The sequence below is a fragment of the Crocodylus porosus genome, unplaced genomic scaffold, assembly GCF_001723895.1.
Source record: "Crocodylus porosus isolate Cpor-Errol unplaced genomic scaffold, CroPor_comp1, whole genome shotgun sequence".
In the NCBI taxonomy this organism is placed as follows: Eukaryota; Metazoa; Chordata; order Crocodylia; family Crocodylidae; genus Crocodylus; species Crocodylus porosus.
Window position 1 is genome coordinate 32,296,107 of NW_017728949.1, and position 15,336 is coordinate 32,311,442.

At 42.4% G+C, this 15,336-nt stretch overlaps 1 protein-coding gene across 1 annotated transcript in view; it reads right to left on the reverse strand.

Moving 5' to 3' along the window:
• The window catches only part of ITGAV (integrin subunit alpha V), a 73,718-nt gene that overhangs the window by 19,665 nt on the left and 38,717 nt on the right, over positions 1 to 15,336 (reverse strand). The window contains exons 13-20 of the mRNA XM_019554036.1: positions 14,053 to 14,244; positions 13,871 to 13,916; positions 12,029 to 12,136; positions 10,955 to 11,013; positions 9,830 to 9,984; positions 4,996 to 5,133; positions 3,180 to 3,247; positions 1,578 to 1,725 (exon numbers count right to left, since the gene is read on the reverse strand). Coding sequence (XP_019409581.1) covers positions 1,578 to 1,725; positions 3,180 to 3,247; positions 4,996 to 5,133; positions 9,830 to 9,984; positions 10,955 to 11,013; positions 12,029 to 12,136; positions 13,871 to 13,916; positions 14,053 to 14,244 — 914 coding nt within the window. The remainder of the gene's footprint in view (positions 1 to 1,577; positions 1,726 to 3,179; positions 3,248 to 4,995; positions 5,134 to 9,829; positions 9,985 to 10,954; positions 11,014 to 12,028; positions 12,137 to 13,870; positions 13,917 to 14,052; positions 14,245 to 15,336) is intronic.

Genomic DNA, 15,336 nt, shown 5'->3' on the forward strand with positions numbered 1-15,336 from the left:
AAGTTCAGTGCAATACCTTTTGTTATTTGAATGGAAGGAACAAAGCTGCAAGCATGATGCATTCATCAAAATGTAATATCCCAGTCTTAATAAAAATGTAATGCTTTCTGTACCAGTCCACTTGAAACAAGACCCAGGATACACAGAGACAAATACCATACCAGGCTGAATAAATGACAACCACTGTAACAGTAACTAAGACATGGATGAGGAGTCACTTTCTTAGGTACCACAAGTGGGGGGAAAAGGGACTGTCCAACTTTTGTCTAAATCTGCCATGATCCCACAAACAATCACCAAAGTAGGAAGGTAAGTTGTCTCATCAAGAACAAGATTTGCTTTAAATCTAAAGTTCTTTGCTCCCTGATAGTTCTCCTCCTTAGCTGCACAACTGAGGTTAAGGAAGGTAGAAAGGAGTGCAAGGAAGGACCACCTTGGAAATCACTTTGAGTGAGCATGAAAGACAGAACAGTCTAGTCAGCCTTGATTACCAGACCTCAAGTCCAAAGGTTTTTCATCCTTAGCATTTTTTCAACTTTTTAACCAAATTAAACAACCATATGGACCAACTGCATGATGAAAAGCTGAGATGGAGGAAATTTTGGAAGCATAGGCACAAACTAAGAGCACCACGAGACAAAGCATTACTGGGAATTTAAGAGAAACTTTGAGAATGAGGGCTGCTATTTAGACATTCTATCCTTTTGTTGCATTATTTTGCCTGTTCCAGCACAATGCAAATAAAAATGCATTTAATGGTTACTTGTGTTCTCTCCAAGGAAAGATAAATTAAAGTAGCTATTAGGAAGTTTATCCCAGTATACACACAGTATGCACAAGGTAGCTGAGGCCCCCACATTTACAAATGATTCTTCAGAGACAGAATATCCTGCAGAACCCAGCATTTTAATTTTTTCTTTGTCATTACTTGTGCAAAAAGGAAGGAACTGGAACTTAGTATTATCGTCTCTTAGATTTGCTCACCTCTTTCCCCAGAATATGAGGTGTTGTGCATTTGAATTAAATAGCAAGTGCAGTATTCAAAGACTAACAGAAAAAACACTCTGTTTATTAATAGCTACTGTTCACAGCCTATCCACTGTTGCTAGACACCTCTCTACTAATCCAGAATCATCTGCCAAAGAAGTTATTGTGACAACTTGAGGGCTGAAACAGAATACCTGAAATTTGTTGAGCAGAAACACTAGGGTTAAGAGGAAAATATTAGTGCATAATAGTTCATAAATCTTGATCTAGATGCACTTCTTAAAATAGTTCACTTTTGGAAGCTCCTCTGTGAAAGGTGGAAGTGTTCTGCTGCTGACATCCATACTTTGCGAACAAGCCTATATGAGTTCAGCAAGAGAGTGAGTGTGCCAGACAGACCTCTTTTGTGACACTTACAAAACAACTAGAAACAAATCAGACACTGGAGTCCTTGTAAGGATGTCTGTTTCAGTGAAATTTCTAGGCCGATTTCTTAGACTAAAGGGGCTGGGAAAAGGCATTTGGCTTAAGTTTGAGCCCCTCCTGTAACCTAACTACTTCACAGGAAGGAATCTGGTCACAAAACTTACCTCATTGTTACGAACAACACCAATGAAATCTGCTTGAGGTGGAATGACAACAAAGAGTTCTGCTTCATAGGCTCCTTCTCCTTGGTTCTCAGCATCGACAATCAGAGTTAAAGGATTGTCATCACCAATATAGATCTGCTTTTGATCGCTACAAAGGAACAGCGAGTGCTAATGTGAATATTCCATTTCATTTTTTAAACAAGTTACGTCTAAGAACCAGAATCTAGAAGCATTCTGACATTGCAATAGAACAAGAGAGCATCATGGCTCACCAGTAAAATATTCTTGAAATGTAACGAGTCAAGAGCATTGCAAAACTTTTTCAAGAAAATCTACAGAGGGTCAACAGAAAGGTCAACGAAAACAATGGAACAAATATCAAGTGCCAAACTCTTTTCAAGAAAATATTTTCCCATTTTTGTAAAAAATACACACACACATACACTGACAAAAATGTACAAGATAAATATGAAAGGTCAGATCCCTGCCCAGGACATTGCAAACTATAACTCCCTCTCCTTTTTTTTAATTTATTCTAATTCACACATCTAAAACTTAAAGTTCACCATGAAGCTGCAGCAGTGTTGGCATAATATACATCTATACATACTGATCGTAGACAAACCATGAAGCATTTTCCTTAAATAATCTTTGAAACATTTACATTTCAAAAAGCTAAAAGGGATCCTAAATTTTATCTACATCCATATAAGTTTCTCAGGCATGTATGCAGGCAGACATGTATGTAGACATATACCTACGTATGGTGGTTGAACTCACACATTCGCATGTTTTTTATGACTGCATCTACTAGCAGCTACCAGAGCAGTGGGTTATGTACAGCTGAAAGGTCTCTCATTCTACATTTCCCTTGCCAAACATGTTCAGTTTAGCCGAAACCACGATGTCTAAATAAATGCAGCCACAGCGTGCTTACAGGCACTTATTCTACCCTAACTCGTAATTCATATCTATAAAATGACATATGTCATTTAACTGTAGAACACAATGAGAGTCCTAATTTTCTGAGTGATTCATAGATTATTTTATTATTGGTATACTAGTTAAGTGGATAAGCTGCCTAAATGCATTCCTCTCCACTGCTTATTTTGTAACATATTTGTACTTTGATAAAAGAGAAGCAATCATTAAAGGGCAGTAGTAAAAATGCCTGAATAGGACAAAAGCTATTCAATTTTAGGGTTGCTATCTCCACTCATTTTCAAGGATTTTAATAGTCCCTAAAATAGACAGTTGTGTGTGTTGAATGAGCACTGTCTACATTAAGTTGGAATAAGTGCAGTACTTTTGCTTAGTCTTGAGGCTGTGCACTTATAGTAAACTCTACTGTTAATAATGCTTGATTACAAAGGGGAAAGCAGATTTCCTTAGGCCATGTTCCATAAAGGAAAAATACCTGCTTAAAATTTTACACACCAAATAGTCCCAAAGATTTCTCTTCATTTCAGTTCTTTTAATGAGGCTCCTCAGCACCTTCTAAGGTTGGCAGCTTAGATAGGAACTTAGAATATCATTCTTTAACAATGAATTGCTTTTATTGTGATTAGCTCTTTATGTGTATGATCCAGGCTTGAAGTTTACCTTTCTACTGAAACCTGTAGTTTTGGTGTACAGATGTTATCTTCACCACAGTCCAAAAGAATGTGTGCCTACAGAAAAGTCAAATGCAAACTGTTTTACTAATTCTAGCTCAATTAATTCAAATCTTCATTAACACAGTTCCCACCATTACTTTTTTCCCCAAAGGTTTCTTTTAACAGCTGTCATGATGCATAATCTTAAAGCCTTTATATGTAAAAGCCAGAACATAGGAAATAAAGTTTTATGTAGGTTTAGGTATGCACATCTTTCTTAACCTTCCCATAATACTTAGTTCTAGGGCTGACGTTTAAGTTTCTTAAACATCTTTAAAGATTACCTTTAAAAATCCTATTTATCCCTTCAGGGATATGAATTCATATCCATTATTCTCTCTGTGCAAATGAGCTTTAAAAAGCTTAGAATAAAGGGGTACAATTGGGCAACACTGTTATCAAGGGGCGTCAACAGATGCAGGACACAAAGTGTCCTTTATCAGAAGCAGCAGCATGTTTGTTAGTTCGACCTGGCTCTGCACTGTCTGTACAGATCGGAAGTTTCAGCAGCGCTTTTTGGCGCTTCTATCTAAAGCTGATTCAATCAGACAGTAGATTAAAGTGCCAGTAAAACTCCTGATTTATATTAAACACCTGATCTATTCAGACGTTTGGGTGAACTAATGTGCTGCCTCTTCTGGGCGTGTGCTGGGCTTGGCATAGGAGCGCACTGAGTTCAAAGTAAAGCACGATTTTTTTTCTTTTCTTTCATGTCTGCAAGCAGTCAAGTTGTTCGAGAGAACAGTGAGGGCAATTTAGTATTTTATCAGAGCTTTTATCAGAGAGCTTCTCTGATAAAAGAATCAGCTTGGTTAAGCATCCAGTTTGAAATCTTAAGCCAGAAATCCTAAATGATGATTTAATAACTTAATCATATCTGTAGGTGTGCTGCAGGTTGGTCAACATTTTGTACTAGCTAGAAGGATTCACGGGCCCAAGAACAATTTCCAAAAATCTCATTACATAGAATATTACAGGCTAAGAATATTTTTTATAGAAGTGACTGCACCTTTTGTGTACCAGCAGAAATACATAGGGGACTGATCACCAAACACAGCACCAATAAGCTGCAGGAGGGTACAGCAAGCAGCATTAAATTCCTCTTTCCTTCCCCAGAAATATACAGCAGCAAAAAATGAGGAAATGGATCAAGAACGCTCACCTTCACAAACCAGCGCCCTTGATGCTGACCTGACCTCTTATTTCTGTAATAAGCAGTCATGCGATAGAGAAACTAAATGGCAGCAGGCTCAGTGGGTCATCCCTGGACTCCAGGTTGTGGTGTCGGATGGGCTGGCTGGAGCATGCAAGTGCCCAAAGAGCGGAGCCATGTGGCCAGGTGGCAGGCAAGGGTCTAGGCCCCTGCCCCCTGGGCTGACCAGGCACAATTTATGCTCAGGTCTTCATTTACAAGTGCGTTTAGGTGCAACTATTTTCACCACCACAAGATAACAAGTATTGTTGGGGACAGTACTGGCTTATGACGGTAAAAATTAGTTTGATGTGGTCTAATGACAATGCATGTGTAGACTGTGATGCTGTACGCTGCAGCAAATCAGTAAACTGTGCAGTTAAGCACATGTGTAGATGCACCCACAGTATGTGGAAAAACCTGTTTAAAATTCAGTGCTTAAAGATAGGCACTTAACATTTATATTTAGTCATCTTGACTTTTCAGAGTTATTTCTAATTGGTTGCTCATAAAGCATTTAAGACTGAATATTTTGCCTGTATTGTATAAGCAAATTCCATAGAACATGTACCTGTCTGCTCATGTTAGCAGGTATGAACTGGTTGAGGATGGGCTGCAATCCAGTTGAGTCTGCAGCTGTTCTGTAATCCATTTGATATTCCATAAAAATGGTGATTGGTGTAAGTTTGTCTCTAAACTCAGACTCATCCTGAGTGAGAATGGGGGAGGGGGAAAAACAAGTTATTCTTAAAGCATGGCAGAAGACCCCAGAGAGCACTAGCTTCAAATAATTTTTGGCTACTATGTTTATTTATTGCATGTATTATGGTAGCACCAAGATACACTAAGCTCTGTCCACAAAGAACTTAAATAATCTAAACTAAAAAAATTGACAAAACATTTGTATTAACATGCTCCTTTTCAGATGGAAAACTAAAGGCACAGAGAGATTAAATCTTAGAATCACAGGCATATATGGTAGAGAGTGAGCCTAAGAGTCCTTCTGGTATAAATCCCCTGCTCCAAATAGGTCTCTCATTTGCCATTCTCCAGTCCTTTAGGACTTCACCCCTCCTCCATGAATTCTTGAAAATAATCACCAGTGGTTTGGGACTAGCTCTTTATGAACTCTAGGAGAAATCTGCTCAAGCCATGCTGAGTTGAATGCATCTCCTCTAAACATTTTTAAACCCTTTTTTCTCTATTCCAGCTTGTGTTCCCACTGTCCAGTTGTTGATCTTAATGGTATTAAGCATCTAGCCATAACTGGGTAACCAAAGCAAAAAGCTACTGAACACTTCAGTGTACTTTGTGTTAGCTGTTATTTTCACCAGTTTCCCAGATCACTTAGGCTAGGGACAAACATTCAAAAAGCTGGAGCCTAAACTGATTCAACTGCTGCAGGTTAATCTAACCTGAAAAGACTGAACCAATTTGCAAGTGAATAGACATTCAAGAAATTCAGGCACATGCCTGTAACGATGGTTCAGCCCTCCCTTGTCCTTGGCAGCAGATGGCTGGAGGGAAGATGACTGGAGTGTGGCCTGGCCCCTGGCAGGGGCTAAGTATGATTGCAGAGGGGTTTAAACTGTGGCAGAATACTATCTCTGTCTCTCCCCAAACTCTGCTATCTGACAATTTGGTTACCATGGTCACTGCAAAGGGCAGACTCCTCTGCCCCATCTCTTTAGGTAACTCTGAGTTGTGCCCTGAGCTGGACACATTCCTGATGGAGGGGGGAAACTTGCTCCCTCTGCCTACATGACTGGCATCACACACCTGGGTGGGGGGCTTAAGCTCCCTATTGTTCTAAGCAATGCCAACCTGACTAGGACAGGGCTAAAGACCCTGCCAGTCTACCTGGCAACCAGTGATGCATTTCAAATTGGTTGGCTGGCAACCAAAAGTTGCTGGCCTTCATTGGATCAGGTAAATGTAATCATAAGGTCTATGTAAGTTAAGGACTGCCCAGGAGGAGGGGCAGTAGCCATGATGAAAACCCAGAGAGAAACTGGACCATCTGAAACTCTCTCTGTTGAAACTCATGATCAATGAACTGTTTGCCTCCAGAGGGAATCTTCACCTGCCTCTGGATGATACTTGTTAGTAAGCTACCTGAGATCTAACTAGATATATAGCTTGCAGTAACTCAGATGTGTGATCAAAGGCTACCATGCCACTTTGCTCTAAGGGATTTCTCTGATATTGCTCTACCCTGTACCCTATTCCAAACCTACTTCTTGTAACCAATAAACTTCTCCTTTGTACCTAGCATGGAAGACATATTGCGACAGGGTCTAGATTATGCCTTGGGGTCCCCTTGGTTTGGTTGCCTAAGGGAGACCACTGTTTGTGCTGCAGTCTGAAGGTGGCACCCCAAGTTCTTGCAGTGGGTCAAGTACCCTCAAGGACTAATAGGCCTGTGGTTCCCAGGGGGCACAGGTCCCAGATCAGTCCAGACTCTGGGAGGTGACAGCATTACCCCCAGGCTTGCAAGTGTGCTCCAGGAAGGGGGTTGGCTGGATGTGAGACACCCGCAGGGTGGGTCGGTCACAGTGAGGTAGGCGGCTCAATGCAAGTGCACCTGCTACTAGCTCATCACAAACTCCCATTCTGGCCAATAGGGATCCCACAGGGTGTGCCTAGAAGGGAAGGGGGGAATCAGCCCTTGCTAGGCTTGTTCCTGAGGCCAGATACCGGCTGGGGCAGTGCCTCGCATGGACGGGGGCTGGAAGGAGGGGAGGATTAAACTCCACTGTCTCCAGGTGGACACAGGACCCCAAATGGGGTCTGCCCAGCTTACCTCCCTTTTTCTGCTCAGTTGGCAGGGGGCCTGGCCACAGCTGGGGGCTGTGGAGCTGCAGGGCAGGGGCTGAGCTGGGCCAGACTGGGGTGCTGGAGGGAGGATGTGGAGGTGCTTGCCTGGGGCCCTTCCCAGTGGGCTGCAGCTTGGGTGGGGGCTGCCTAGCCAGATAGCTTCTGGCTCCCTGCACCTAGGGTAGGTGGGGCTGTCATGGGGACATAAGCCAGCTGGGAAGGGCTCTGCCCAGCAGCTGCAGCTCTGTGACAGCCTAGCCTGACAGCACAGGTAGGGGCTGCCCAGGTGGCTCAGAGACACTGGCAGGCCCTAAGCCTGGCGACTGCTCACCACAGCTGCCACAGCCCTGTGTAGCACCCAGCAGCTGTGGCCACATCAAAAGATGTGGGCTGGCTGGGGCCAGACAAGCTGTTCTGCCCTCCTTGCCTCCAGCTGCCACTGCTGCAGCAGCCATTCTGGGTGGGCAGGGAGACCTTCAGTCCAGCGGCTTCTGCCCAGGGCATGGAGCTCTAACTCTACCTCCCGGTGTGATGAGCAGCCCCTGCAGGAGGGTGCAGCAGATGGAAAGCAACAGGAGCTGCACGTGCTTGGCTGAAGCTTCCCCTGCCCCTCTCCCCTACCACCTAAAGCAGCGCAGAAGGTGCAGCAGTTGCGGGGGAAGGGTAAGGGGAGGAAATAGTGCTGGAGGCAAGAAGCTGGCTGGGGCCAACAGGGTTGTTCTGCTCCCTTCACCTCCAGCTGCAGCTCCTGCTCCTGCAGCCTTGCGCAGGGACACTTGGGGCAGGGAGAGTTTCAGGCCCACAGCTTCTGTCCACTGCACGGAGCTCTGGCTCCAGCTCCAGCTGCTTTCCATCTGCTCTGCCTGCATGGCACGATGAATAGTTCTTGTGGTTAGGTGCAGTGGGTCAAAGGCAGCCGAGAGCTGGAACCAAAGCTCCATGCCCTGGGCAGAAGCTGCCAGGCTGAAGCTCCCCTCACCCACCCAGAGCAGTGCAGCACGGTGTAGTGCAGCAGCAGCAGTGGCCATGGCAGCAGCAGAACAGCCTGCCCAGCCCCGGCCAGGATGCAGCTTTTCATGTGGCTGCAGCCACTGGATGCTGCACAGTGCATGGTGTGTGGCAGCCGCTGCAGTGGATGGCTGCCAGGCTCAGGGCCTGCAGGTGCCTCCAAGCTACCTGGGCAGCCCACTACCTGGCCAGAGCCTGCCTGTGCTGCCAGGCCAGGCTGTCACAGAGCCGAAGACAGTGGGTAGTGCCCTGCCTAGTGGGCTGCAGCCCCTGACAGCCCTACCCAGACTGGGTGCGAGGAGCTGGGAGCAATCTGGCCTCACAGCCCCTGCCTGAGCTGCATCCTGCTGGGAAAGGCGCAGCCCAGGCTGGCCCCTCCACCTCTGCTCAGCAACATCACCTGGCTCAGACCCACAGCTCCCAACCGCTAGCAAGGCAGGCAGATGGTGGGGCCATGCCAGCTGGCTCCGGCTTTGCTCCCTCCCCTGCCACTGGAGTGGGGAGCAGGGGGGCAGAAATGGCTGATGGGCTTCTCCGCCCTGGCTGGTGGACCTATGCTGCCAGTGGGACAGGGGATGAAGTGGGAGATAAAAATCTTCCTCTTTCCCCCCGTTTGCTTTAGCCTGCTAACAGGGGGGCAGGAGCGGGGCAGAAAGAGAGGGGGCTGACAGGGGCTGCTACACCCTGGCCAGGAAGACCCTGGTTGCTGATCCCTGGTGGGAGAGGGGAGGGAGGGGGGAATAAACCCACTCCCTTTTCCCTTTGCCTCAGGAAGCTGTAGCAGCTGGTGTCTGGCCATACCCTGCCCCTACTCCAGTTAGAGACCAAAGGGGTGGGGCCAGCTCTGCTGGCTGCAGCAGACAGCACAGACCAGCCCAGGGCTGAAAAGCATGCTGGGATGCTGGGGGACTCTGGCATAAGTTAAACCAGGAAGGGGTCTGGGACAGGGACAGAAGTTCCATAAACTGGTTTGACCCAAATTAGGTAAGTCTGATACGACATTCAACTAGGTTGATCTTAAACCAGTTGTGGCCATTTTGAAACTGGTTTATATGCACTGAATTTCTGTTCTGCTACAGGTTTAACCCAGTTTCTGAACACTCAAGCAAAAAGCTCTTGAATATTTCAGTGTACTTTGTGTTACCTGTTATTTTTACCAGTTTCTGAGATCATTTAAGTATCTACACTTTCCTATGCCTTTTTTTTTTTTTTTTACTTCTAATGCAATTATAGAACCTCTCTCATTACTTTTTTATATTTCTTGCTAATTGCATTTATTTTTGTAATAAAAGACTTTAAGTTACACAGAAAGGTTGTGGTAAGGCTAGGATTCAGATATCCAATCCCAAACTAGGATCTAGTGTCTTAATTACATCCATTCTTTGTCTGAGAGCAGTAATAATGCTAAAAATACATAATAGTAACCATTCCATTTCCATTAATTCAGTCACATATCTCCAGTGGCATGGTTTTCTTATCTGGTCTTTTTTTAAAGGAGGTGTTTAACAATTCTTATTGGGGAATTTTAGTTCCAGGTCTAATAAGTTGTTATTTTTTCTGAAAAATAAGTGGTCTCTTACCCTCAGAAAAGCCCAAAGTTCTTCACACTGCATTTGGCCTCCTTTTGTAATTGTCATATTCTTAGAGTGACCAGGCTGCTTGTTGTGGACAAACAGAGCTCGCCTTGTGGCTCCTTTTTGCTTAAGTTTATCCAAGAGGAGCTCCACCTGAAAGGCTGTTGAGTCAAAAGCATTTGGTTTAGGGATTTCTTAAATACCTATGTGTAGTATACTCCTTTTGATAACAAATTGTGAGTTGATTTCAACTCTGACAATTTAATGCTGGTAATCTTTTACAGCTTATTTCTTCCCATATGAATCTGTTATCACTTTGCTGCTAGTGATACACTAAATTCCAACAAATATCAAGGATAATATGAAAACAGGAGTTCCCCAAAAGCCTTAAAGCATATTATTTTTAAAGATAAACAATAATGTAATAGGTTTGTGCCTACTTTGGGACTTCGTTACAAAAATAGAAGTTTTTTTAGTATTTTTAAAGAAGAGTTTGTACTTTTATTGATTGAATTATTGCTTAGATTTGGTATGGATGCTATAAAGAGTGTGTGTGTGTGTGTGTGCGCGCGCGCGCATGCATATATACACACACGCACACTTTAGATAAGCTTTGAATATATATGAATACATACAGGTGTGTATGTACATGCAAGTGTGTGCATGTTTATGAACGTGCATCTATAGGCATGTGTGCTCACTGAACATCAGGCATGGCAGAATGTGCAATTTTGCAGATCTGAGATAAAATTAAATTCCTTAGACACCATCCTACATGTAAATTAAAGTCTGCCTGAAGCCTAAGATAACTTATTTGTAAAATTCCAAATTCCTGATCTTGACCTGCAGGAGACCAAATGGTCTCAATTCTGACTAAGCAAAGCACCTCCATATGCTTAAATCATATTGTCCTAAATGGAATTTAACATACTTAAGTTTTAACACAAGCTCAGATTTGTTAGTCAGCTGAAGCCTCAGGTCCCCTTGACCTGATTGGTGGTGGAAGGTGGACTCAGCATTAGCAGATTAAGTTTGTAACTGAAGAGCAACTTTCAGTAAGTAAAAAACAATTAAGGCCAGGATTAACATTTGTTGACAATTTGAAAACTTTTTTTTAATAGGAGAACTTACTGAGCTTACTGGGGAGCTTTCCTTTGCCATCAGCTTTTAAGCAGAATTTCACTTTGAAACTGTTTAGGAAAAACAAAAAAGAATTAAAAAGCAATCATATTAAAATAGAGATTTCAGAAGATATGGGGTTTTTTTTATTCTTTGAGACATTTAAGAGTAAGCTTTCAAGTGTTGGGAATAACTAAAACACTGAACTATTCAGTAATCTTCAAGTGTAGGAAGTAAACCTCATTGTTTCAAACTCTATCATAGAGTCTTCAACAGGATTATGGAATAGTACTTCTATACTTAAAGCTGTCTTTGACAGTCAGATGCCTCCCCACTATCATAATTCAGAAATTAAAGATGAGCAGTGATGCTAAATATGTATTATTTGGGCCTAGATTAGCATAAGGGTGAAGACTGGATTTCGTATAGTGGATTTAGGACAGAAATAAAGTTGAATTTGGGTTCCTGACCTCATTGTAAAAGCACTGAGGTAAGAATACCTGGCAAATTATGCTGAGGACAAGCCCAGAATTGAAGTCAGAGGACTGAGGGTGGAGAGAGCCAGCAGTCAAGGACTGAGATATAAAAGCAAAACTGAAGTAGCTAGTTTGTAAACTGACCAAAGTACATGGCTCATATGAGCTATATGGTCTCTTATGTTGCTGAACAGTTAAATTAACTCAATGGTATTAATAATAGAAGTACATGCTGAAGACTTGCTAGTGATCAATCATTCATTTACTCCCTTCACTCTTGGTGTCACTATGAGTCACCTCTAAAAGTAAAAGAGGACTCTGCATTTTGACATACAGATGTTTAGCTGTGAAACAATTTACTTGGGGATATCTTATTCTGTCCAATATGAATTTGCAATCTATGCATCAAAGGTGTAATGCAAATGTCAGATCTACAAACCAGTGAAGTCAAAAGCAACCATTCCACTCGCTTCTGTGGGTTTTAGATTAAGTCCTAAGTGTGCTTACTTTTCTTTGTCAAGATATTGAGACAATATTTATTTATTTAATAAATTGATTATACCTTCCTACCTGATCAAAAAGAAAGTTTAAGTAAAAACAAGTAGCTTACCAGGAAACTTTTGGACCAGACTCTGACAGTTGACAGGTTTTGCTTTCTGGATTTAGAATGGTTGGGGTAACTTCTAGAGAAGTATGCACACTGATAACTGGTCTAGCCCTGTAAGGAAAGCAAAACGTATTAGTGTGAACACAACTCACAGCAGTGTATCACAGACTTCTTCAGACAGGGAAAGCTATCTGCTAGACAGTATTTAACAAAGCTAAAAAAATAAAAAAAAACAGAGAGGGTGGGATGAGAGAGAGAAAAGAAACGCAATTAAAGAAAAGTAAGAACAGCCTCTGTGCTTCCTTCTTAGTCAATGTCACAATCTGAGCAGAAGTATAAAAGGGGACCTTATTCTCCTGCACAGCTAAATGAAGTCTATGAAAAGCTCCCCTAAAATTAGCAGGGGGCAGAAACATTTTCAAGGATGAGAATGGAGCTGTTCTTTTTAGAAAGCAGTAGCTTTCTATATATGTTGACATCTGTAGAGTGCCACTCAAGGGAAACTATGAAGGGAGCTCTGTATCTTATCTCAGGTCTGAATTAATTTAGCAGAGGTGACTAACAGATTAAGAACTACCCATTTACATAGTAAAAAAAGAAAAAGGCAACCATCTTATTTATGTAATTCTTCAATACAGAATTTCAGCCTCTCTTGCTATTATTCTATTATGTAAATTAGGGCTGTTCAACTGGGGCCTGTGGGCAATATCTGGTCAATGAGGAGTTAATGTGCAGCCTGTGGGGTCCCACCCAGGTGCCACTCCCCTCACTGCTCCTGTTGCTTTGAGGGCTGGGAATTCTGGGGCTTATCCTGAAAGGCTGCTGTGTTGTTCCCACTCGGCCTTCACCCATATCTCCCATCCTGTCCTGACACGTATACACTCCTTTCAGTACTTTTCCATTCCTCATCATTCCCGCCCTTGTACGCGCTTGTGCTTACACCTCTATATTCATAAAGCCTTGGACATTTTTTTGTCGTTCGCACTTATAGGCCACCTCCCTGAGCACCATCGTTTGCAGCTTGGTCTTAGAGAGCCTAGAAACACTCTGGGCAGTTTTTGATAAACAGCAGCGTAAGCAACACAGTCATTTGGATAATAATGAAAATGGCAAAAATGCATAATAAAAACTTAGAATACACCATTTTAGCAGGGATTTCCACCATTCCCCTACATCTGGTAGCTCCCACCCCCACCAATCGAAGGGTTTCTCCTCTGCAACTACATGGAACACCTCCAACTGTTTCCTAATAATGCAGAGGTCTTTTTCCACTTGTTGGTGCTGATCGATCCAGGTGCAGCAAGTATGGTTTACGACCGCACATACCCCTCCTTGGGCCGCTAGGAGATAATCCAAAGCCATATGGTTTTTGGTAGCCACCTGCCCTATCTGGGTGATTTTTATCATTAAGAGCTCCTAAAGTATCGGCGCTGACTTTAAAAAATTCCTTCATAACTCCCAAAATGTTTACAATGGTCCTTTTTAATTTAGCTACCCTCAACCAAGGGAGAAATGCCCTAGTAAATTGATGGAATCCTGTGGGTCCGTGAACCAGTGGGTTTTTAACAGCTCGCTTACGTCTGGGCAAACCAGGTGGGAGATTAGACACTTCATACCGAGAGAGGCTGGGGTGTAAATCAAACGCCGGGATGATTTTTCCGGGAAGCAGGGATGCTGCTGTGGGTTCTGTCCTGTTCCCAGCAATGGGCAGTCCAAGGACCCCATGACCTGTGTGGCATGCTGCCCCTGAACATTCAAAAACTGGACAAACCCATTGTAAATGATGAATACCACTGAGCATTTCCCATGACAGAACTTAACTAAGAACGTGTGTTCTGTACCCACCTGTACAAAACAGCTGTGTCAACACCAAATGCTCCAACAATCAAATCTAGAAACAAGAGAGAAATCTGTGTTTAGGAGCAGTACTGCTGCTGGTCACTAGGCGAGATATTTGTCATTAGAACAATCACCATAATGTGATTTAAAATCATAAATACAAAAAAGTCATAAATAGAAAAAAGCACCTGGATATCCATTTTTGTCCACATCAGTAGCTCCTTTCAATGAGTACCCAAAACTTGGTGGCATGTTACGGGCTGCCCACTGTCCTTCAAGGATCTGAGATGGCACTGTATTCAAACCAGTTGCTCTTCCATTGTAGATATAAACAAAACCTCTCTTGTCCTCTCCACCATAAGGAGCAGCAACTGCAAGATCTGTGAATAAAAAAGGAATAGTCTCAGCATCCCCATATATAAAACAAAGAGAACTTTGTCCTGGTGTTAAACAATTCTTAGCAGATATGCAATAACAAGTCGCAGTGCATGATGTTTCAACACATAATTTGTGTTCTGAAAAGGTTTAATTAACACCTTCTTGGTTTAATAAAACCTGTAAAATGCTGGGATTTTTTCAAATGACCCCAAAATGAACTAAGCTGTCTGAGTAACTGCAGACCTAGCACAGCCTATTCACATGCATTTTTAGTGTTTTAGGGAAAAGTTTTAAACTCCCAATATTGGACTCTACTGGAAACAAGTTCCCGAATGAAATGTGATTATCTGCCTGTTTCATTAATACGTTCACACTTACTGAGAGGTTGTGATATTTACAAATGGCTCTAGTGGACTTAAACCAGAGTAATACAAGAGAAAATGTCAGAGCCCAAAATATACTAATGAAAGCCTGTCAATACACCACAGGCTGAATGTTAAATTAATACGATTATGCTCCATTTCACGAGTCTTAAATTGGAGAGCACTTGTATTAGCAGTGAATGATAAAACAAAACAAAATACTAATCAGATACCTTCCAGGGAATACTTTTAAAAAGTGAGCTTTCAAAGTGCATATACAATCAACATTTAATGCTCCCCAACTGGTTCAATAACTCCACTGTTTTTGAATGAAAACATTTATATATTAAAAAACAACACAATAGATATTACATAATTCCATGCAAATTTGCAGAAAGCTTCATAGGTTTCAAACAGCAGCATCATCTTAAATGACCTTAAGAATCATCTGTGTTATTCTGAGCAAAGCAGCAGAGATTTCAGCTCTATCCCATTTCTGATTAATTTTAACCATCACAGGATGAAACAGAACTAAAAAAGCAAATGATTAAAATGATTTCTATGATTCTATAAAACACAACTAAGTTAAAAAAATTAAGACTTTATTGTTACTTTTTAGCCAATAAAGTAAATGACATTCAAAAAATATGAGCACAAAATCTACCCGTGAATCATACATAGAGCAGAAAATACCATTTGTCATCTAATCTGATAACCACATTCTGCAAGACT